At 30.6% G+C, this 24,071-nt stretch overlaps 1 protein-coding gene, 1 long non-coding RNA gene and 1 other non-coding gene across 6 annotated transcripts; all 3 read left to right on the forward strand.

Annotated features, from left to right (window-relative positions):
- The first annotated feature begins 340 nt into the window (after positions 1-340).
- LOC131660470 (uncharacterized) lies at positions 341-8,025 on the forward strand. 4 transcript variants are annotated; one of them, XR_009300901.1, is made up of 5 exons: positions 341-617; positions 707-733; positions 1,128-1,392; positions 2,142-2,267; positions 2,467-3,463. It is a non-coding gene; the product is annotated as an uncharacterized LOC131660470 (long non-coding RNA). The 4 variants fall into 4 exon arrangements; XR_009300899.1 differs by adding an exon at positions 7,561-8,025 and having other exon boundaries at positions 594-733; positions 2,467-4,079; XR_009300898.1 differs by adding an exon at positions 5,104-7,433 and having other exon boundaries at positions 594-733; positions 2,467-4,079.
- LOC131593671 (U6 spliceosomal RNA) lies at positions 448-550 on the forward strand. Its single transcript, XR_009281059.1, has one exon. It is a non-coding gene; the product is annotated as a U6 spliceosomal RNA (small nuclear RNA).
- A 5,410-nt stretch (positions 8,026-13,435) lies between the features above and the next one.
- LOC131657647 (probable BOI-related E3 ubiquitin-protein ligase 3) lies at positions 13,436-14,724 on the forward strand. The gene is made up of 2 exons (XM_058927018.1): positions 13,436-13,570; positions 14,182-14,724. The coding sequence occupies exons 1-2, from the start codon at positions 13,436-13,438 to the stop codon at positions 14,722-14,724; spliced, it is 678 nt and encodes a 225-aa protein (XP_058783001.1).
- The last annotated feature ends 9,347 nt before the right edge of the window (positions 14,725-24,071 follow it).

Consider the following 24,071-nt stretch of genomic DNA (forward strand, 5'->3'; position numbering starts at 1 on the left):
TCAATTAGCTAAATTAGATAATCGATTAATAGGATATGGCTAATCAATTAATGTTTAAACAGGAAATAATAATATAGTTAATTGATTAATAATTAAACAATAACAAATAATAATACTAATCAATTAAAGAGCCAACATATTTAAATTCCAAATCTCACGGTTCGGTTATATGTTTATGCTTCGTTTATAAAAAAAAAAGTGTTTGAGCTTCTAGTGTAAAGAAAATAAAATATTAATTATTAGTGAATGGATAGATTGATAATTGCTTAGTGAATATAATTAGTTTTTTTACAGCATACAATAGATTACTAGTTGCAGATTGAGAGAAATAATAAGCGGGTTTGACAAAGCAAGCGTGTTATGTTATGTTACCTGCTTTTAGTCCCACATCGAATGCTTTGTTTACTTTTGTAGTGTTTATATAAAACAGATACTCAGCGTTAGTTCGTCCCTTCGGGGACATCCGATAAAATTGGAACGATACAGAGAAGATTAGCATGGCCCCTGCGCAAGGATGACACGCACAAATCGAGAAATGGTCCAAATTTTTTTGTCATTTTCTTCCCCAAAATTATTAGGGTTTCTGCGTTCCTTTTCTCTGATGATTTTGCGTTTAGGTTTTGTTCGTTTTCTCTTCGATTTTTTTCGTTTAGGTTCTCTTTGATTTTGAATTTAGGGTTTTGCTTTCCTTTCAATTTCAATGCAGGTGGTGTTCATGACGATTTTCAACCAAGTATAGTTAAATTCTTGTTCTGATTTCGTTATTATACAAACTTTCATTCTTATGCATACTTTCTTTTCACTCTACTACAGTCTAATCAAATGCTTCACCATATATATAACATAGCTTTCAATTGAACAAAAATCAAATTCACAATATACATAACATCATAGCTTTCAATTCAATTCTGTGATAGCCAAAACATCAAATTCACCATATAGATAACATCATTAGCTTTCAATTGAATTCCATGTTAGAGAATACATCAGATACAAATTATGTTTGTATCTCATTCTTATAGACAATTTTCACCCATTTTCCCAATCAAAGGGAAAAGGAAAATATTTACAACATGCCTGCCTATATTCTACAAAATCTCAATACTAATCTATGTCCTTCTCTGCAGTCGCATATTCATAGACCATTGAAGCCTAAAGTTATATGCAAAAACACATCTTCTGTGCAAGGAATTCTCAGGCCACCCATTCGATGATCATATCCAAATTCTTCCTCTGCTTGGCTTAGCAACTCTTGAAATGATGCCTGGTTCAAGTATGACACAGGGATCACAAACCGTTTCATTTCTTCTCCGACATACACTGCAAGACACCCCTTCGCTACTTTTGATGATGTTTGGCTGCTACTCAGTGAACCACGTCTAATAGCTGCAGGTAAACGGAAGCCCATTCTAAATGTTTTACAAATAACAATCTCAAATTTATGAAAAATGTGTCTTAGTGAATGACCTGTGATGGTTGGTTGTGAGAGAAGATAGTGGATTTATTTATAGTCTTCAACAGTTTCTTCTAATCCATTTCTTTGATGAATTATTGTTGTTAAAGGATGGGGTCCATAAAATGAGGGATCACCACATGCTAGACAGACAACCCAATTCAAAGTCAAATGAGATGGCTGGCTAGTTTAAACTTAATGCTTTGATTTATCATGGATACTCGTATTATTTTGTAGACACACATTCATTAGACATGTCACATGTTTTCTTCATATTGTTGATATTAACACGGCTCTGTACCGACAACATACAAAAAGTTCTGCTGTTGTGTGAACTCTAATGTAGATAGATAATGCATAGTTGGATCGTTTACAAATCATCATAAATGTAGGTAGGTCAGCATAGAACTTTCATCAAAGGCTTGGTCAGCAGTCAAAATATATCAGTAGTACATGTTTGAACCCACAAGCAGCAGACACACCGGATATATTTTAAGTTCAACAGTCATAACAAGTGTCGCAGCCTAACTATCTTTCAAACTAGTCAAACTTGTCCATTTAAAATATATAAACCGTGATGGCGTAGTTTGGATAAGTTTCTAGCTTTAAACAACTGTGATGATGACTATTTGACTCTTAGTTTTTAATTTATGTCTGGCTCTTAACTAACATTCACTTTTATGAACAGTTGAGGCAAACTCAAAGTGAAGGGTTGCCGCTTCTGTTAGCTGCCTAAACAACTATGACCTCAATCCATATGAAGAGCGCGGGTAGTTCATGTCATTATGCTCACCAAAGCCTTCTTCAGTTATTGGTATGTTCTTGTCTTCATTTCATTTCAATGCTAATGTCTTGCTTCAAAAATCTATCTATCATTTGTTAAACAAGTTGACATTTTTATTATTGGTTATGGTTTTTCTTTGACGTATGGCCTCGCAATATATCCAATTGGATAACCAGCCTTGCATAACCATATCTACTATGTAATAATAGTCAATTTCCATATGGTGCAGGCCGTGTGTTCGTGCCTGCAAAGCAAAGCAAATATTTAGGATGATACAAAAAACAACAGATAAGTTCAAAAGAATATAGTTTGGTAGGGTTCGCATTTCAGATTTCCACTTAAGAGGAAACATCAAAATTAACAAAAGAAATTCCTGATGTGCAAAATTGTCTCAACTTGCCAATCCTATTTTTCTATGTTATCATTCCTATGACTTTTTTGCATTATTTAAGTGAGCAGTTGTAAGAACCTATCTTCATTGCAGGGATTTCTAGACCTTCCATTGGATGATAGTACCATTGCATGCATGTTCATAATTTGTCTTTTTTTGAGAGTTTCTCTTGAACTGGTTGTTGAGTAAAGTCATTCTCACTGAGAGCTTTTACCACTGTTTGCTCTTTCTTTGAGTTCATTAATTTTAGAGACTTCCATCATGTTCGCCCTTCCACCGAACTAGCAGGATTTAGATAAGGGTTTAAAATGTGCCAATGCCATACTTTGTTTTCTTGCAACCTTTACTTCATTGAGAATGCAGTGTTCTAATTCACTTGGTGGTGGTAGTTGTTAAATCTTCGAAATTAACGAGGAATTTTCTGTCCAATCAGTCATATTGAAGGAAGGGCTTATCATCATCAAACCAATTGCTCTACATTCAATGACCTAATAAAGCATTCAGCCAAACCCTAATAGTTGATAAGCTATCTTTTATCTAAGCATCCAAATTTTACACATTCCTTATACTTCAGATACTTACTGCTGCTTTTAAGTATATCAGACTATTTCAAATTCTCAACTTCCATGAGTTTCTAAGCTTTAGGAGCTTTACAATTGAGATGACTATTTGATTCTTAGTTAACCAAAAATTCTGTGCTTTCGGGCAACAACTTCGACGACAAGTCCATGTGAAGAGCACGGGAAGTCTTTGTGATTATGGTCTCTACCACCTTTTTCTAGCATCACTAGAAAATACAACATATTATGTGATCAGTTATTGGTATCTTTTATAATTATATTTCTACTGACTTGCTTCCAAAATTCTATCATGTGACAATCAAGTTGAAAACCTTTGTAGGTTGAAGTTTTTTCCTTTGAAGAGTTTTTGTTTTGAGTCTTGTTGTATCATGTATGGCGTGGATCATGGCTTGTGTCTGTGCATGTGAGGAAAGTATTTAACATGACACAATAAACACCATGTGAATTGAATTCACAAAAATATAGTTTGATGATATTCTCATTTCAGATTTCGATATAAGAGGAAACATAACAAAATTCCTCATGTACAAAAACTGTCTCAACTAGTCAGTCCTACACTGTTCTATGTTATCATACAAATATGACTTTTTTATTCGGTACGAATTAATTATAGGCCGTTTAAGCGAGATGCTGTATGTAAGAAGACATCTTCCATGCAAAGAATCGGAAGACCGCCCATTGGATGATAGTAACCAAATTCCTCTTCAGATTGACTAAGCAATTCTTGAAATAAAGGCTCGTTTAAGAATGATATTGGAATCAAGAACCTCCTCGCTTTCTCTCCAACATACACTACAAGATATCCTTTTGGGACTTCCACTTCTTTGCTAGATGATTGGCTTGCACTGAATGATGGTCGTCTAATACCAGGTAAACGAAAACCCATTCTTGTTTTTGGTTTTTGACAATAGAATGATCTCAAAGAAATAGTAGAAACTTGATATCTGATACTTCAAAGTATGAATGGTTTGTGTTACTGGTAAACTCAATAATGGATATATATATATATAGAAAACCAATTGTATGGTGAATGAGTTATTGAATGTGGTTTAGTGGGAGCCATGGCTCATTAATGGTCACATGGCACTGTCTTGAAGGTTTTGGAAAATTAGTGTATGAAAGAGACCTGAGATAGCTAACTTAATATATTTCAGACAAGCTCTATACACATCAAATATCTTGTTCTTGTTTTTGTAAGACTAGTGATATCTACCAGTATTTTATATGGATAGACCGCTGCCACATTTTGATGTAACCGTAAAATCTGGCTGTATATATAAACCTTCAACACAAGTATCAAGTAATCACCAGTTTTTAAATTTATAAGTAGAAGCTTATATTTAAAAACTAGATTGTTATCTACCTATGCATACTCTGAATGGTTACAATATTGACACAGCTTTGTAATGTGGGATTTAAATTTAATTACTCTGTCCAGTCTTGAGAAATCACTTATTTAAAACACTATGCACAATTCATATTTTTATCATAATTCTACATGTCATATATATATCAAAAGAAAGCTTTATTGTCAATGTGAAGAAAACATGTGCCGTGTCTGTGGCATGTCTTGAAAGAAATGAGTAGGCAATGTACAAGCGTTGAGTTTAACATAAGCACATCTCGTATGATTGAGTGGCCACGGTTTGCACTGAACTTATTGATCCTTGACAGAGGCATCTAAGACAACACCATGTGATCTCATCTCATAGAACCCATCATTTTATCAATGATCTCTCTAGCAAAGAGATTTGAAGAAACTCTTGGAAACTATAAATATATTGTCCCCTGCAAATCACTTAATCAATAAAACTTAGATTCATTTTTGTTACATATGATAAATTCATCTTGTTCGTTAAAACATTTGAAATGAGTTTCCGTTTGTTTACCGCAGCTATTAGAGGTGCGTCATTTAGCAACACCCACCATCATCAAATGTATCAAAGAGCTACCTTGCTGTGTATGTCATGGAGGAAATGAAGCGGTTTGTTATCCACATTCAAAACTTGTTTAGTCAAGCAGAACAAGAATTCAGATATGATCATTCAATGGTTGGCCTCACAATTAGTTGAATGTGGCGCTTTCAATTCTTTCCTTTCAAAATGACATAATCATAAAATAAAATAAAGACTTAAATGCTTTTTTAGCTATTTGCTGAGTCTTCATCAAAGCAGTCATCCAACCCAAGAGCCCTCTCATTATCGCTGTCATCAAATGATAAACCATCAGCTTCAAAGTCACCATCCTCACTGTCCTCACTATCCTCAGTTTCATCACATGCTTTAACATCATTGCCTACTTGAACATCATCACCTCCACCAACATCATTTCCTACTAGAACATCTTCAACTCCACCTACATCATTGCCTACTTGAACATCATCACCTCCACCAACATCATTTCCTACTTGAACATCTTCAACTCCACCTACATTGCCTACTTGTACATCACCACCTCCACCTATATCATTTCCTACCTGAACATCTTCAACTCCACTAACATCATTGCCTACTTCTACTGCATTGCCTTTAAGCTCGACATATATGTTGACTACATATTTCATTTCTAAAGCATATTGATATACATTGTGAGCATCCACATCATTGACCATTCTACTATACCTATCAGCATCATTGTTATACCACCATAACCAATATTATGACTGCTCAAGACCAGTTATCTCTTTCACTATCCCCGTTGCTTCAAATAAGCTCCATCTATCCGGATCGATTTCTAATGCATGCTCATTCCCCCACTGTAATATAAAATACAGTCCCTAAAAAATCTACCCTTGTAATGAACAATCACAGTGAACTCCATGACTTACAGGTTTCAACAACAGATAATGAATAGAAGTAACTCACCTATAGAACGAAGAACAAATAATGAAGAACAAAGAACTGAAGCGATTGCGTTACTTGATCATGAAGTCGAGCATTTCTCCATCTTCATTCGTTCGTCTCCTCCAACCCAGACACAGAGATTCTAATTTCATCCAACATACATAACCCTAATTTACAGGAACTAAAAGCAAATGTACATTTCTGAATATTTGACATATTTGGTGGGAAACTAATAGATATACACGTGTACAACGTATTAAGCTAAAAAATAAATATAAATCATTTTCACATCAGCAACGTTAGCCCATTCAGCTTTTTTTAACAGAATTCTAACCCCAGGGACTAACGCCAACGTGAAAATGAGATATAAGGATTCAGTAAAAAAAAAGAAGATACATGGACTAAATTCAAAAACTCACTAACTTACAGGGACCAAGGAACTATTTAAGCCTAAAATAAAATAAAGACTTAAATGCATTTTTGGTTAATCTATTTAGTGTTTTTAATTTTTTTTATCTTTCTTTTTTAAAACCGAGCTTTTAGGTTCTCTATTTTATATTTTATGAGATTTTTTTGGTTCCTTCATTTTTAGTAAAGTCCTATCCGAAGTGGAAGAAGAGAAACTCATGAGAGTCTTGAGAGAAAATAGATAGACACTTGGATGGAATGTCACTGATCTGAAAAGAACAAGTCCAACTTATTGTATGCACAAAATCAAACTTGGGGAAGAGTTCAAACAAGTAGTTCAATCTCAAATAAGATATAATCCTACGATGAAAGAGGTGGTGAGAAATGAGGTACTCAAATTACTAGAAGCAAGTATGATTTATCATATTTCTGATAGTTCATGAGTCAGTCCTGTTTAGGGCTGGCAAAAACGGGTCCGGTCCGTTGGGCATGCCCGTTTTGCTCGCACTTTTGTGTGGGGTGGGCAAAGGTTTTAGACCCTTCGACTCTAGTGTGACCGCTCCGCTCCGTCCCATTTTTTATGCGGCTTTTGCGGGCACGTTCATTAACATAAATTTTGCATTTTTAGGCTTAAAAAGTGCAGTGCTGGCGGGCTTAGTCCGCTCTGCCCTTACTTTTTACGTGGCGGACGAAGATTTTAAGGCTTGCACCCTCAATTATGACCGCCCCGCCCTATTTTTTGCGGGACAGGTCTAAACGGGGTGGACATGACCGTTTGCCACCCCTAGGCCTGTTCATGTGGTCTCAAAGAAGAGAGGTATGACCATCATGAGAAACGAGAAGAACACGTTGTTTTAGACTTGTACCGTTACCAAGTGGTAAATGTGCATAGATGTGAATATAAATATAGCACTTTAGTTTTTTGTTATAATTTTATTAATTTTTATTGGTATACACGCTCTTGCTCGATGTGAATATAAATATAGCACTTTAGTTTCATATCTTCACTTTTGTACTACTCTTCAAATTTGTATGATAGTTTTTATCTTCTATTTCTTACTTTATACATGTGTATTGATTATTAATTTTATTTTTTGCAGGGTAAAAGATTATTCATTTGATAATGGCACATAGTGTAAATATTTCGATGTTTTTAACTCTAATATTTAGATCAATTAAAATTATTTTTGAAGAATTTGCATAGACATTTATTTGTATAGAAATTGATATCGATAAACTGTTATAGATAATGGTTTTTTTATGTTGTGAAAAAGTTTAGGTGAGTTGGGCTTCAGATGCTCACCAAGGTCAGACAGGCCTCAAGAATAAAAGAGCGCTTATAGAGGTACTTACAAATCACCCATCAAAGAGATCCTCACATCAGCAACGAGGGCTGAACCCACGACCTCTTGGGTGTGAGCCAACTCCTTACCGATGACTAAATATTGGACATTTGAAGTAAATATCACACATCAAGACTAAATGTCACACCTTTATATTTCATATCATTTCAAAATTATTCTTATCCTTTTGGTTTCAACAATGATCTAAAAATAATTTTTAGAATTCATCTTATTGAAGACTCCTTTTTAATGTATACTCATTTTGATACAAGCTTTAAAATTCTTCTTATCCTTTCAATTTTAATAAAAATTAAAGATAATATACACTTACGACTATAACAATTCTTTAAGACAAAAACTTTAGTTATTGTTTTTGCAACAAACAAATACAAAACTAAAGAATATAATTATAATTAATTTTTTTATAAAATTTAGGTTGAGAATAAGATAATCTATTTTTATTTTATTTTAAATTTTATTATTTAAAAAATGTTAACGGACAAATTCGATGTTGATGGTGTAAAAACTAAAAGTGATTATTTTAATAAAAATATAGAAGTATATGTTTTTATGTCCAAGAATATTAAAGACATGTGCGATATTTTTTATGAAACCAATTACAGATAAAAGAAGTTATAAATAAGTGGTTTAAAATATAATCACGGTAAATCAATCTTTTTATTTTTATTTTATTTTATTTTTTCCTTTCTTCTTTTGTTTGGTATGGTAGATTTTATGTCATTAAAAAAAACTCTAAGTAGATTTTTTGATTATTTAAATTTCAAAATTTTATATAAATGATAATAATTTTAATATAAAAGGTAGCCAATTATAAAATATTGAAGATAATTTAAATGATTAAGAAATGAAATATTTGATTCACAGAAAACTTGATATATTTTTTTAAATGCTTTTCAATGTTGCTTTGATAAACTGATAATATTAAATTATTAATGTTTTTATATCTAATTACAATTATATTATTATCATTTTTTGAAGATTCTTAGAAAATAAAAGAAGAAGAAGAAGAATGTAACATGAAACAACAGGAAATTTACATATTTATTAGAAAATTAAAATTGACCAAAATTATGAATTTTCTTAAAATAACAATCACATTTTCTCATTGAACGTAAAACAATTCTAATAAATATATTATAATTAAAACCGTGCAAGACACAAGTTATATACCTCACCTCAAAATATTAAAAGTTTAACTTTTAGAAATTTTATCAATTTTTTTAAAATTAATATTAAAATTTTATGTTATTATTAATAAAATTGTAAATGATTCAATTTTTATGATAAATAAAAAATAAAATGATATAATAGAATAATATTAATAAAAAAATATCTTGATGTGATAAAATTATTATAATTTCAAATTATTTCAAAATTATTCTTAAAACCAAAAATCTAAAAATGATTTTTATAATTCATTATATATATATATATATATATATATATATATATATATATATATCTTATCGAACACATTTTTAATGTATACTCATTTTGATACAAGCTTTAAAATTCTTCTTATCCTTTTAATTTTAGTAAAAGTTAAAGATCATATACACTTACAATATAATAATTCTTTAACACAAAATTTTAGTTATTGTTTTTGCAACCATAAATAACAATACTAAAGAATTCAATTATTATTAATTTATTTTAGAAAATTTAGGTTGAGAATAAGATAATCTATTTTTTTATTTTGGATTTTATTATTTGAAGAATACGGGACAAATCTGATGGTGATGATGTAAAAAGTGGATATTTTAATAAGAATATAGAAGTATATGTTTTTAGGGATATGATCAAATGACACCAAGGTGTCAAAATTTAATTTGACACCAAATCTCAACCGTTAATAATACTCGATCAAACAGTTATATAAATGGCCTATTTTTTAGGAGAAAATAAGCTATATATATTTTTTGGGTCATGCTAACGAGTGCCCCCGGGGCACTCTTTAAGGTTTCCAAATAAAGAAAATATTGTCTAAATAAATTAATCATTTCAATTTTCAATTCATTAAATATAAATATTTCCAATAAAACATAAATTTTGTTACTTAAAAGAAGTCAATTATTTCTATTTTTAATGCAATGAATACAAGTATTAATAACAAAACATACCATTTTTATACTCTTAACCAGTGCCCCTGGGGCACTCGTTAGCATTGCCCTTATTTTATTTCATTTAATATCACCGTTTGATCAATTCTTTTAACGGTTGAGATTTGGTGTCAAATTAAATTTTGACACCTTGGTGTCATTTGATCCTATTCCATATTTTATGCCCAAAAATATTAAAGACATGTGTGATATTCTAAAATATAATCACGGTAAATCAATCTTTTTATTTTAGTTTCTTTTGTTTGATATGGTAGATTTCCTGTCATTAAAAAAAACTCTAAGCAGTTTTTCAATTATTTAAATTTTAAAATTTTATACAAATGATAATAATTTTAATATAAAAGGTAGCAAATTATCAAATATTATAGAAAATTTAAATAATTAAGAAATGAAATATTTGATTAACAGAAAATTTGATATTTTCTTTTAATTGCATTTCAATGTTGCTTTTGTAAATTCAAAATATTGACTATTAATGTTTTTTATACCTAATTACAATTATATTGTTATCATGTTTTGGAGATTCTTAAAATTAAAAAAAGAAGCATGTAGCATGAAACAACACGAAATTGACATATTTATTTGTAAAATTATGATTTTTTAAAAAATAATAATCAAATTTTTTCATTGAATGAAAAAATTATAATAAAAATCATACCACGCAAAAGTTATATACCTAAACTCAAAATACTATTCAGGTTAACTTTTAAAAAATTTATCATTTTTTTTTGAAGAAACTAAAAATTTATTACTAACAAGAGATCCTTCAAGTACAAGACGTACTTAGAAGACTACAACACGGTAAAACTCAAATCTAAAACTAACCCCCAATAAATAACAGACAACACCGAACAACACAACACCTAAACATAGACTAGCATATATTATTCGAAATACATTGCAAAGGATTAAGCATCCAAATATGATAATCAACCGTAAAACCCATAAAATAAGATTTCAACCACCAGTTCGATTGAAGCTTAACCTTCTCAACAATTGTCATCACCGACAAACGCGAATTCTGAAAGATCCGTTGATTGCGTGCTTTCCAAATTTCCCACACAGCTGCTATCCAAATGACATGCAAGACAATACGATACTCCTTATCCTCCCCCGCCAAAGCCACAAAATAGTCATGATGGTCCCTCCAATGGCCCTGAAAGACCGACACAAAACCAAGCCACCCTCCTAAGACCGGCCAAACAATACTTAAATGCGGACACCAGACAAAAAGATGATCCCTATCCTCAGTCTCCATACAACCATTAGAACAATTTTGATTCTCCTCCGCTAAAATATTACGCCGCATCAAATTATCCTTTGTCGGTACTCTATTACAAAATAACCGCCAAATAAAAATATTTACCTTTAGGGGAACCACTTTCGACCACCAAACCTGAGAACCACGGAACAGGTGAACATCCCTTGTCGTCGTTAACAAATGATAAACACTGCTAACATTATAACAATGTGAAGAATGAAGCCGCCAGACCCACGAATCCTCCACCGCCTCTCGCTGAACCATTGTCCCCACCTCCTGTATGCAATCCCCCAACAACTCTTCCTCCCAAGCAAACAACCGTCTCCGCCAACTCCACGCCTGCCCCCCATCCCCCACCCTAAATTATACATTTGAGCTACCGTTGCTTCCTTATATTCCGACAAGTCAAAAAGCCTCCTAAATCTATCCTCCAACACCCCTCCCTCCAACCAAGGATCCCTCCAGAACAAGGTATTCTGACCATTACCAACAACACGCTGAATATTCTCATCCACCCACCCAAGAACATTCGAACCCACCCTTTGACGAATTGTGTTTACACTTCGCCACCACACCGACCCCCCGCTGCCCCTATATTCAACCGCCCCCCATTATCACCATAACGGAATGCTAACACACGATACCACAAAGATGTCTTCTCTACCAACATCCTCCAAATCCATTTCCCTAATAACGCCTCATTAAACTCCCTTAACCTTCTGACGCCTAACCCTCCATTCTTATTACTCGAACAAATGGTATCCCAATCAAATCACGCTACCTTCCTTCTCTCCTCCGATCCTCCCCAAAAGAACCCATTAAATAAAGATTCAAGAGAAGCAATAATACCTACCGGTGCTTTGAAAAAGGATAGAAAGTACACTGGAATAGAGGACAGGACATACTTCAACAAAATCAAACGACATCCCAAAGACAGATTACGACACTTCCATCCCGATAACCTTTTTCTAATGATGTCCACCACCGGTTGCCAAAATTTCAACTTTCGAGGGTTACCACCAATGGGCAGCCCCAAATACACAAAAGGAATGACACCAAGCTTACAATTTAACACCAAATAAGCCTCTTGCAACCAAGAATGATGAATATTAACACCCACCAACCTACTCTTCTGAAAATTCACCTTTAAACCTGATATGGATTGAAATAGTAACAACACAGCTTTAAGCGTTCTCACATTAGCCCAACTCTTCTCCCCCCTCAACAAAGTATCATCAGCAAACTGAAGATGAGAAATTGATCCCATCCTCATTTCCCACTTTATTTTTTTAAAATTAATATTAAAATTTTGTGTTATTTTATTAATAAAATTATGAATAATTCAATTTTTATGATAAATAAAAGATAAAATGATATAATAGAATAATATTAATAAAAAATATCTTGATGTAATATTATTGTTATTATAATTTTACACTAATAATATAGTTAACATATTAATAATAAATTAAATATCAACTTTTAATGAGTATTATAATTTTTCAATACTAAAATAACTGTGCATCATACGGATCAACGATCTGGTATCTCTTAATTCATGAGTTTTTATAAAGGTAACTTAAAAAAATATATTAACAACCCTAATAAACATAAACATAGAAGAATATATATATTAACCCTAAATATTAACAACCCTAATATGACTTTTTTTATCGATTTAATTTATAATAGCCCATTAATAATAAGTCGGAGGAAATTTTGGAAATTTTTAAAAAATAACAAAATAAAATAAAATAAGGATACTATGTATACGTCAGTTTCAGTTAAAACCATTGAATGTGGCGCTTTAATTTTTTATATTTTCACAAAATCTGCATGTCGTCTGTAACATTCCACTCTCTTGCTTAATACTTACACAAATTCCGAAAAATGAGGATCAAGTAATTCAGTTTTTTTTCAGTTAATATTTTCATTAATTCAAAATCTATCCATTTTTAACTAATTGATTAAAGCATTAAAAATGATGTTCTTACAAGAATTTCCCAATAAATTATTCACTGCCGCCGTTAAAATTTATAACTAATGCTAAATACGCGCCGTTAAATTCTCAATCCTCTCCTCTACGTTATTTTTGTTTTTGAAATTTTCCTGTATGTTATATGTTGGTATATACTATATATATCAGAAAATTAGGAGTGAATGAAATTTGAAAAACTCAGTTGTTTTTGTAAATATTCAATTATTAAAAGGCCTCACCTTAAATCAAAACATGATCGTTCAAGGCCCCAATTTTCCTTTTCCTCATTCTAGTAATTCAAATGTCTATGATGCTACTACCACTAAACATAACTACACTGAGTTTCATCCAGAAAAGTTAGAGGTGAATCAGCTTATCGAGTCACAGGTAATTAGTTAGTTTAATTTTCAATTTTGTTACTTATGTGTTATATGAAATCAAAGTTTGAAAAAAAAAATTGGGAAATAAGAGACTGAGGTGATTAAATTTAAAAACTGAACTTAGTTTGCAGGAATTTTATATTGCAAAGGCGCAAGCATGGTTTCAAGCGGGCGTGTTCTGACATCTCACTTCTTCATCTTTAACGAGTGCTTTTTAATTTGATAGTATCTAATTTGGGAGGGCTGCTATGTAGTTGGGGTGATTTTTATGCTGTGTTGACAGCTGTTTTTTTATTTGGCACTTTCTTTTTTTTTTCACTGTACTTTTAATGGGTTTTATCCTTTTATAATATATATATTATTTTTCCATTTGAAAAAAAAAAATTTAAATGCATGTTACTCAAATTCCACTAAAGTTATATAAGGATTTAAATTTTAAAAAAATTGATGACTATATGGATACTTTTGGAAATTTATAGAGGGGTTTATTTCCTAAAACATGGACAGTTCTATTCTATAACTCTTCATATTTCTATTAAAAATTGAGATTTACTATTTTTTTTTACTTTTTAATTAACGAAATAATAATTGAAATAATTTGTTTTTATACGGTGGCAGAAAGAGACATTGAGAATATTGATGCAAGAGCATGAAAATCAACAACAAGTGATGACAATATTGAAGAACGAAGAATTAAATTTCTCTTATATCCTAGCACAAAAGGATGAACAAATAGTAGAAATGACAAATATAAACATGGAGTTGGAAAAATATTCAACAAAATTAGAGACCGATAATCAATTGTGGCGAAAAGTTACTTATGAAAATGAGTGCATGGTTTTGTCTCTGGATAATTCCTTAGAACAAATCAAAAGAAAAAATTCATATTATCCTGAAGATATAGAGTCATGTTGTGACATGGAAGTGCTTGAAGAAGAAACAACTGAGAATAGTATAGTGTGTGATGATCATGGAATTGCAACAAGTTTTGACATGATTTGCAAACGTTGTTATTTGAATGAATCAACTTTCTTGTTTCTTCCTTGTCGGCATCTTTGTTCGTGTAAACCATGTGAGCATTTTCTCAAAGCATGTCCGGTGTGTTTAACCGGAAAGAAAACTAGTATAGAGATCCTCTGTTTTCAAGATTTAAGTTATTAGTGAATTTGCTTGTAAATTTATTTATATACTTTTATAAGTACGAGCAATTTCATTGTTTTTTATTTTTATTTTATTTAGTACTTATGAATTAGTGTTGATGTTGAGTAAGATGTGTGAAATTTTATTATTTGTAGCAATTTTGTTCATTTTAGCAGATTGTGTTTTTTATTTAATGTGAGATTTTAGGCTATTTTATCTCACATATTTTTGCAGTATAAGAACGATTAATTTTGGAACAATTGTTTCTCTTTCAGTTGTGCACTTGTTTGTTTTATAAGATAGGATGTTGAGACATTTTAGTAAACAAGTGATGTTTGTTTCTTATTTTAATGAGAAGTTTTCTGCATAAATTATGCAGCAATCAGTTTGTGGATTTGCATAAATTTGACTGAAGAGCCCGAAACCCATACTTATGGAAGACTATTTAAAACCATGATCTAAACCTAATGCATCAACTAAGTCATGCGTATTGAAGAGATTTTTAGGGTTGTCACTCATGATGACAACCCTTGCCACGTGTCATCATGAAAACAACCCTTAGTACAAACCCTAATTAGATTATTACTAATTTAACCTTGCCTAAAAAAATAATTATAATAACCCTAATTGCAGGTTTTCAGTCAATTCTCTAGAGCCACGGGGTTGAAAGCCAATCCCAATAAATGCAAGGTGTATTTTGGGGGAACCAATGAAGTGGAGAAAGCAAATATTCTGAGTATCACAGAGTATGATGAGGGTGTGTTGCCTTTCAAGTATTTAGGAGTGCCTCTATCTTATAGAAGACTCAGTATCAATCAATGTCAACCTCTTGTGGACAAGATAACTGCAAGGATTCAACACTAGACTGCCCACCTACTTAGTGCTGCAGGTAGAGGTCATTTGGTTAAAAGTGTGCTTGTATCTGTGGTTGCCTATTGGATGCAGGTTTTCCCCCTCCCAAAGAAGGTGATCCACCATGTGGAGAGCATTTGTAGAATGTTTCTGTGGAGTGGAAAGAGCAGTAACAGCAAAAAGGAAAGAAGGACAAGTGTGTAATCCAAAAAATGCTGGAGGTTTAAATATAACATCACTTACTGAATGGAACCAAGCTACAATGCTAAAGCTTTTGTGGAATATTCAAGGAAAGAAGGACAAGCTTTGGGTTAAGTGGCTAGATGCCTATTATGTGAAAGGTAGGGACATCCAGGTCTGGGATCCTCCTCAAGACTGTTCATGGATCCTAAAGAGAATTGTGAAGAGTATAGATCTCTGTGTGCAAATTCCTGACTGGCGAGCTACTTTACATGATGATAAATGTTCCATAGCTAAACATTACCACAGATTGAGGGGAGAAAAACAGAAGGTTGAGTGGCATGTGGTTTTCTTTAATAATGCAGCTAGACCACGAGCGAAATTCCACCTATGGTTGATGTTTATGGGGAGGTTAGCTACAAAGGACAGGATGCAGAGATTTGGTATCATCACGAACTCCTCATGTAATTTCTGTACAGATGAGGAATCTATCGATCATCTTTTTTTCCAGTGTAGAAACACTCTCAGAATCTGGAACACCATGCTTCATTGGATTAGATACACGTATATGAGGCATAATTGGAATACTGAGAGGATGTGGTTGATTCAAGAAATGGCAAAGAAAGGTTGGAAAAGACTGCTCCTGAAAATGGTGTTGGCTGAGACAACTTATGCTATTTGGAGAGCAAGAAATGATGTTGTTTTCAACAATAGACCTATGGACCAAGATATTATTGCCAAGATTCAACAAGTCATTATTACTCGCAGTAGAGGGCATAGAAATCTCCGGGATCATGTTGAATCTATTAGTAGTCAATAGGTTTCTAGATATTTGCTTTGGTAGGTTTCGTTGAATTGATGTTTGATTTTGATTGTCTAGATCCTTAGGGATCGACTGTGTATTATCCGTTTTTGTGGAATAAAAGTTATCTATTCTCCAAAAAAATAAAAATATAATAATAATATTAATAATATAATATAATATTCAACCATCACTATTAATAATAATAACATAAATAATATATAATAATATAAAATTAATAATAAAAAAAAATATAATAATAACTTATATAATAATAAAATGTAATAATAATAATAATAATAAACGACTCATTATTAGTCATTGTAAAGTAATATAATATTAAACTAATATAATGTTAAACTAATAATACTAATAAAATATAATAATAATAACAAATGACTCATTATTAGTCATTGTAATGTTACAATAAGAGTGAACCCTTAAGAAGCTACAATAGATTAAAAACTAAAATTAAAAACTTTAATGTTAATGATGAACACTTAAACAAATTTTAATATAATTAAGCCTAATATATAATACTCAAATAAATCTATAATATAAGAAAATTAATGAATGTGGAAAAGTAAAAAATATCCTTATTAATTTTTTTGCCACCACATTAAAATTGTGGTTTTTTGGTATTTACACCATAAAGTTCTTAATTTTATTATTAAAATAATACAACTTTTATATTTTATCAAACTTATCAAATTTCTCTCTATTCTTTATTTTTTTTCTCTTTCATCACTTTCTCACTTCTTTCTTCCACAAAAAAATATATTATTAATTTTTTTTTATATACGAAAAATGGTATTTATGATCGAAATATTTTTTAGTCAAAAATGATATACGGAAAAAATTTATTCAAAAAATCTATTATTTATCTAAATATTTTTATATACGAAAATTTAATATTGATCCAAATATTTTTGTAAATGATACCTAAATAAAAATAATATTTGTATATGGAAAAAATTTACTATTTACGAAAAATGTTATTTATAATCCAAATATTTTTTATTCAAAAATGATATACGGGAAAAAAAATCTACTATTGATCTAAATATTTTTATATATGAAATTTACTATTGATCAAATATTTTTGTAAATGATATCTAAACAAAAATGAAGTTTGCATATGGGAAAAAAATATATTATTGATCTAAATATTTTTATATACGAAAAATGTTATGTATGATCCAAATATTTTTTATTCAAAAATGGAATAAGCCAAAAAATCTATTATTGATCTAAATATTTTTATATACGAAAATTTGATATTGATCCTAATATTTTTTTAAATGACACCTAAACAAAAATAATATTTGTATATGGAAAAAAATCATTTATTTACGAAAATGGTATTTATGATCCAAATATTTTTATTCCAAAATGGTATAAGGAAAAAATTTATTATTGATCTAAATATTTTTATATACGAGAAATAGTATTTATGATCAAATATTTTTGATCCAAAAATGGTATACGGAAAAAAAATCTATTATTGATATAAAAATTTTTTATATGAAAATTTAATATTGATTCAAATATTTTTGTAAATGATACCTAAATAAAAATAATATTTGTATTATTATTTACGAAAAATGTTATTCATGATCCAAATATTTTTTATTAAAAAATGGTATACGGGAAAAAACCTACTATTGATCTAAATATTTTTATATACAAAAATGATATTTATGAAAAAATATTTTTTATTCAAAAATGGTATACGGGAAAAATTATATTATTGATCTAAATATTTTAATATACGAAAATTTAATATTAATCCAAATATTTTTGTAAATGATACCTAAACAAAAATAATATTTGTATACGGGAAAAAATCTATTATTTATGAAAAATGGTATTTATAACCTAAATATTTTTTATTTAAAAATGGTATACGGGAAAAAAATTATTATTGATCTATATATTTTTTATTCAAAAATGGTATACGGGAAAAAAAATATTATTGACCTAAATATTTTTATATACGAGAAATGGTATTTATGATTAAATATTTTTAATCAAAAAATGGTTTACGGAAAAAAATCTATTATTAATCTAAATATTTTTATTTACGAAATTATCAATTATTTATTTAATTTTTTTCTTTTAACATTTTTATTTAAATAAATGATATATCCAAATTCGTGTAACCGAACAGATCCCGTGGGTATGCACGAATTTCATACTAATTTTCTTATTAAAAATAATATCTCATATGATTAGTAATAATATAGATTAATAACATTATAGATTATCGAGTTCTTCCAATGTAATTTATAATAGACACTTTATTAATAGTAATAGTAATTTATACATATTTTTTTTAGTTCATTTTAGATTCTCATCACATTGGCAAAATTTTTGAGGTGATTGAATTTCAAAATAATGTAATTTCATTTTAAGTGTTTGATTTTTATTTTTTTTATTTGAAATCAAAGTTAATTTTCTAATCATTATATTTTCTCAAAAAATAAATAAATCACTTTTTACAGTAATTTTCTTTTTCTTTTTATGTGTCTTAGAATACCTCTGATACCATATGTATACGCTATTTTAATACTGTATACAACTATTTCTTTTCTTTTGTTTTAACAACATGAAAAACTCTTGAATATAGAAACAAAAAAAATTTAATCTTAAAAATAATATTATATTTTTTTCTCAAAAAATACATTTTATTATTTTACTTCTCAAACAAACAATAAAGCACACTTTTACAACAATACATATCAAAATTATTATTTTACTCATAAAAAAATCACATTCAATTTACATACAACTAATTTTTAAATATTAAATTGTGTAAAATTAAAAAATTATTTAAATATATTTTAATACGCCCGTGCAACGCACGGGTTTTTTACCTAGTTGCTTATTGTGAGCCACTCTATTAACACCTTGATATCAGAGTTGGATTGAGTTTGAGTTGTAATTTGTCAATCACTCATAAGCTTTTAAGCAAGAGTGGATTGTGTGTCTTGGAAGTGTGTCTTCTATTATTTAATTGAAGTTGTTATCAGTGTTTTGTGATTAAAGGGAAGTGAGAGGGGGCTCATATCTATGAGTGTCTTAGATAGAAATAGCACGGCTAGTGATTATGTGAGAAGATTGTAAACAGAGGTTGTTTACTTAGGCTTCAAACTAATACTATTTTAGTAAATTTCCTCTATGGCTTGGATGCCCTCAAAGTAGGTGATGTTGAACTGAATTGGGTTATCAATTATTTGTGTTATTTACTTTGAGAAGTTTACCTTACTTGCATAATTGTTCTTGTAGTTGTGACTAATCTAATATCAGTGTCGTTACATCGTGTCGTTACATCTGGTTCGACATTTAATATATGTGTACAAAAATTTTAATTGACATTAGAGTAGACACTATTTTGTTTTGGGTGAGCTCCATGGAAATTACTTTTTGGTACCAAGGACAAGGAAGGAGGATTCAATAACAGACCACCAGTCTTAGATGACACCAACTATCTGGGTCGATCCAAGGGTAAGGCGGGCTAGGCCCCCCACCTTAGGCCTCAATTTTTTCTCTTAAAGGTATTATAGGCCTAAACAATTTAAAATTCAGTATATTTTTTCGAAAACTAAAATTATGTTTAGATGCTTGCTTAGCTCACTTGGTAAAGAAATGATGTTTTATTTCAAAGATTCTATGTTCAAATCTGTTGGGGCTACAAAAGAGAAAATTTTACTATCCTTTTTATTAAAACTAGACTTTTTGGATTTTTTTTAAACATTGTTTCATTTTTTAATGAGGAAAAAAATATTTTTCTAGAATAATTTGAATACATAAATTATTATTGAATATTTTTTTATTTATATAATCATAATATCAATTTCATATTTAATTTTAAATTAAATATATATTTTTAATCCTTGCCTTATATAATAATTAAAACATGATAAAAACAAAAATTATATTTTTCATAATTTTAGTTTAAATAATTATTTATAATTATAAGTTTTATTATTTAAATAATTTTTAATTTCGTAAAAATTTATTTTTACTTGTGCTACTCTTGCTTATATAAAAACTTTTAAAAATACAAAGACTTTTGTTTAATCAACATAATATGTGAGAGTGAACAATATGACTCACCGTACAAAGAGAATTTCATATTCAATTTTGTATTGAAAGATAATTCAACCTTAATAAAAAATGTAAATATTTAACTAATAAAATTAAAATTAGTTTCATAGTAGATACCAAAAAAATTAGTCGTAAAAAATCTTAGAACTTCTTTTAAAAATCAAATATTTAATTATAGTGGATGAATAAAAAAATTATTTTAATAGTCGCCTTAGGCCTCATATTAAGTTGGGTCGGCCCTGCCAACTATGAATATTGGAAGGCACGTATGGTGGCTTTCCTAAAATCTATGGATAACAAGGCTTGAAAAGTTGTCCTAAAGGGTTGGGACCATCCTGTTCTTTCTGAAGGACAACGATGGGAAGGAGACTTTGAAGCCATAAGAGGACTGGTCTAAGGATGAAGATGAAGTTGATCTTGAAAATTACAAAGCCTTGAATAATCTATTCAATGGAGTTAATAAAAACATATTCAAGTTAATAAACACATATACTGTGGCCAAAGATGCTTGGGAAATTCTAAGAACCACTAATGAAGGCACATCTAAAGTGAAGATGTCTAGACTTCAGCTTCTTACCACCATATTTGAGATTCTAAAGATGAAAGATGATTAGAGCATTCAATATTTTCACATGAACATTATTGAAATAGCCAATTCATGCAGTGTCTTGGGAGAAAAGATATCAGAAGACAAACGGGTTAGAAAAATTCTCATATCTCTACCTAAGAGATTTTACATGAAGGTAATGGTCATTAAAGAAGCTCAAGACATCAGTAACATGAGAGTGGATGAACTTGTTGGGTCACTTCTAACTTTTAAACTGGCTATTAGTGAGAAATCTGAAAAGAAAAACAAGAGCATAGTATTTGTATCCAACACTGAAGTTGAAGAGGCTCAATGTGACATATACTAATTAAGGAATGTCAAATATTATTGTACTACTTGGGAGGCAATTCAAAAAAGTGTTGAAGAGAATGGATAGGAAGTCAAGACCTAATGTCAAGAATATCTCACCTGACATCTGTAAGAACTATGACTTTTAGAGAAAAACCAGAACAGAAGAGAAGTCCAATCAAAGTAAAGACATTAAATGTTATGGATGTGAAGGTTTTGAGCACATTAGAGCAAAGTATCCTACATATCTCAAGATAAACTTAAAGGACTTCTATTTCTTGGTTAGATGATGATAGCTCTGAAAGTGAACCTGAGAATGAATATGATAAACTTGTAACTGCCTAAATTGGAAGGTGGGATTCTGATGAAGACTTATGTGTTATAGAAATTTCTTATGATGAACTGACTGCTTCTTACAAAGAACTGTGCAACAAAAGTGAAGAGTTATGTCAGCTAGGATAAAAACAGGAGGAAATCATATTTCAACTATAGGATGAAAAGGAATAATGTTTAGCTGATACCTCTAATATCCAGGATGAAGTGATTTTGTTAACATCAAAGCTTGGAAATATGAACAAATCCATAAGAATGTTGAACAGTGGGCCTGATATGTTGGATGAAATTCTTCAAGATGTAAAAGGAGGTAGAAGAACTACTAGTATAGGGTTGAATTATTAGAATTTAAAAAATAAAAATAAAAACCATGTGATGAGATTTGTTCCTGCTGAAAAACCATGTCAAACTAGAGCCAAGCTTCAGATTTGGAAATGTCTTTACTGTGGAAAGTATGGTCACATATGATAATTATGTTACAGACTAATCATGTAAGGATTTAAACTATAAAAGAGTGGAAAATGAAGGATGTCATCACTAGTCTCATAGCTCATACCTCTTTTAGAGTCTCTTCTAGAGAAGATTGATACTTTGACAGTGGATGTTCCAGGATATGACATGACTGAAGAATTTCTTGGTGGACATTAAGCCTCACACCGCTAGTTATGTTACTTTTGGAGATGGTGCCAAAGGATGAGATATTAAAGGAGTTGGAATTACTTTTCTTAGATCTTCTTTATTTTCTTGTCTGTTACTTAAGGGTAGAGGATATATTGAATAAGATGATATTTCTTTTGTGTGACTGATATTTTCTTCTATAGGAAAAGAAACTTTTGTTGGAGCAAAATGGGTCTCATATTGCAAGATTTTTTATCTTTGAGGTGTGTTATAAGAATTAACAGTATTACCTTTTCATTGGTTATATGCATTTCCATGTAGTAAGCATATGTTTTTATTTGGGGGTGGCGTTTTAATTGGGAGGGTAGTGAGACATCACTTTTGTTAGGGTGGGATTACGAGTGGCAAAATAGGTTCTGGCCCGCGGGCCAGCCCAACGAATGCGTGCGGCGTGGCACGGCGGCTGTGTGAGGTGGGCTACGCCGAGTAGGCGGCACCAAATCCTAAATCAACCCGCTAGTTTTTGGCGGGTGCACGGGCCATGACCTGTTTTGCCACCCCTAATACTACATGTATCTAACATAACAGAAGTCGTCTCATGGTGACTAACCGTTGCAAGAAGACGAAGAAGTTTCTCTTAGATTATCATTTCTCTTTCACCACATATTTAATTATGTTTTGCTTAGGAACCATTATTGATGTATGTACTAAGCTCACCATGAGCTAAAACCTTTTATGTTGAGAAATGTGAATTTAATATAATGTAGTCTTTTGTGTAAATGATGTCTTGTTAATGCTTCATTTTATCATGTGTTAAACTGTTATGAATATGTTTCTTTGACTAATCAACTTAGGAAAAGATACAAGCTTATCATTGTGAGAGATCCAGCAACAATTGGATTTCATGATGTAAGTGACGGAAAATAGTAGGATAGATTATTCATTAGACTAACTACTTTAAAGATAAAGAGCTACAATCATAAGAAATATTCAAAATAATTACGGGCGAGGAGATGGAAGGTCAGACAAATACATCCAGGTGGTGTTGCAGAGTACATGAAGAGGCTTAATGCGCTGACAGTAGATGATATCATCTGGACACCATACACATGTCACAAAGTCCACAGTGAGTTTGATGAATCTTTTTTATTTTCTGGTTATATGAGGTGGGAGACCTTAGTCGTTAGACACTTGCCTGAGAGGTGTCTGCGACACTATGGTTATGTCCAGGGCATTCCACAACCAGTTTCGGATGCTCAATCTTTCTCTTTTAAATATAATACATTAATATAATGAACATTCTTTCTTCGTATTATATTAATTTTTCGCTTATCCTAAATATTCAAGTATTATTTTATACAATTTAGATATATATTGTATTTAGAAACACATTATAGTATTTATAAGAGATAATATAGTACTTAAAAATGTATTATAAAGTTTTTTTAAATAAAAAAGTCTGTTAAGTGTTTCGTAGCCCGAAGCCCATTTAAGTCCGAACTCAGATAATAATTCTTCAGAACATATTACATAGAATCTTTTGGACTCAACTCTAAAAAATCTAGAGTCTACCATAAC

The sequence above is a fragment of the Vicia villosa genome, linkage group LG3 (assembly GCF_029867415.1).
Source record: "Vicia villosa cultivar HV-30 ecotype Madison, WI linkage group LG3, Vvil1.0, whole genome shotgun sequence".
NCBI lineage: Eukaryota > Viridiplantae > Streptophyta > Magnoliopsida > Fabales > Fabaceae > Vicia > Vicia villosa.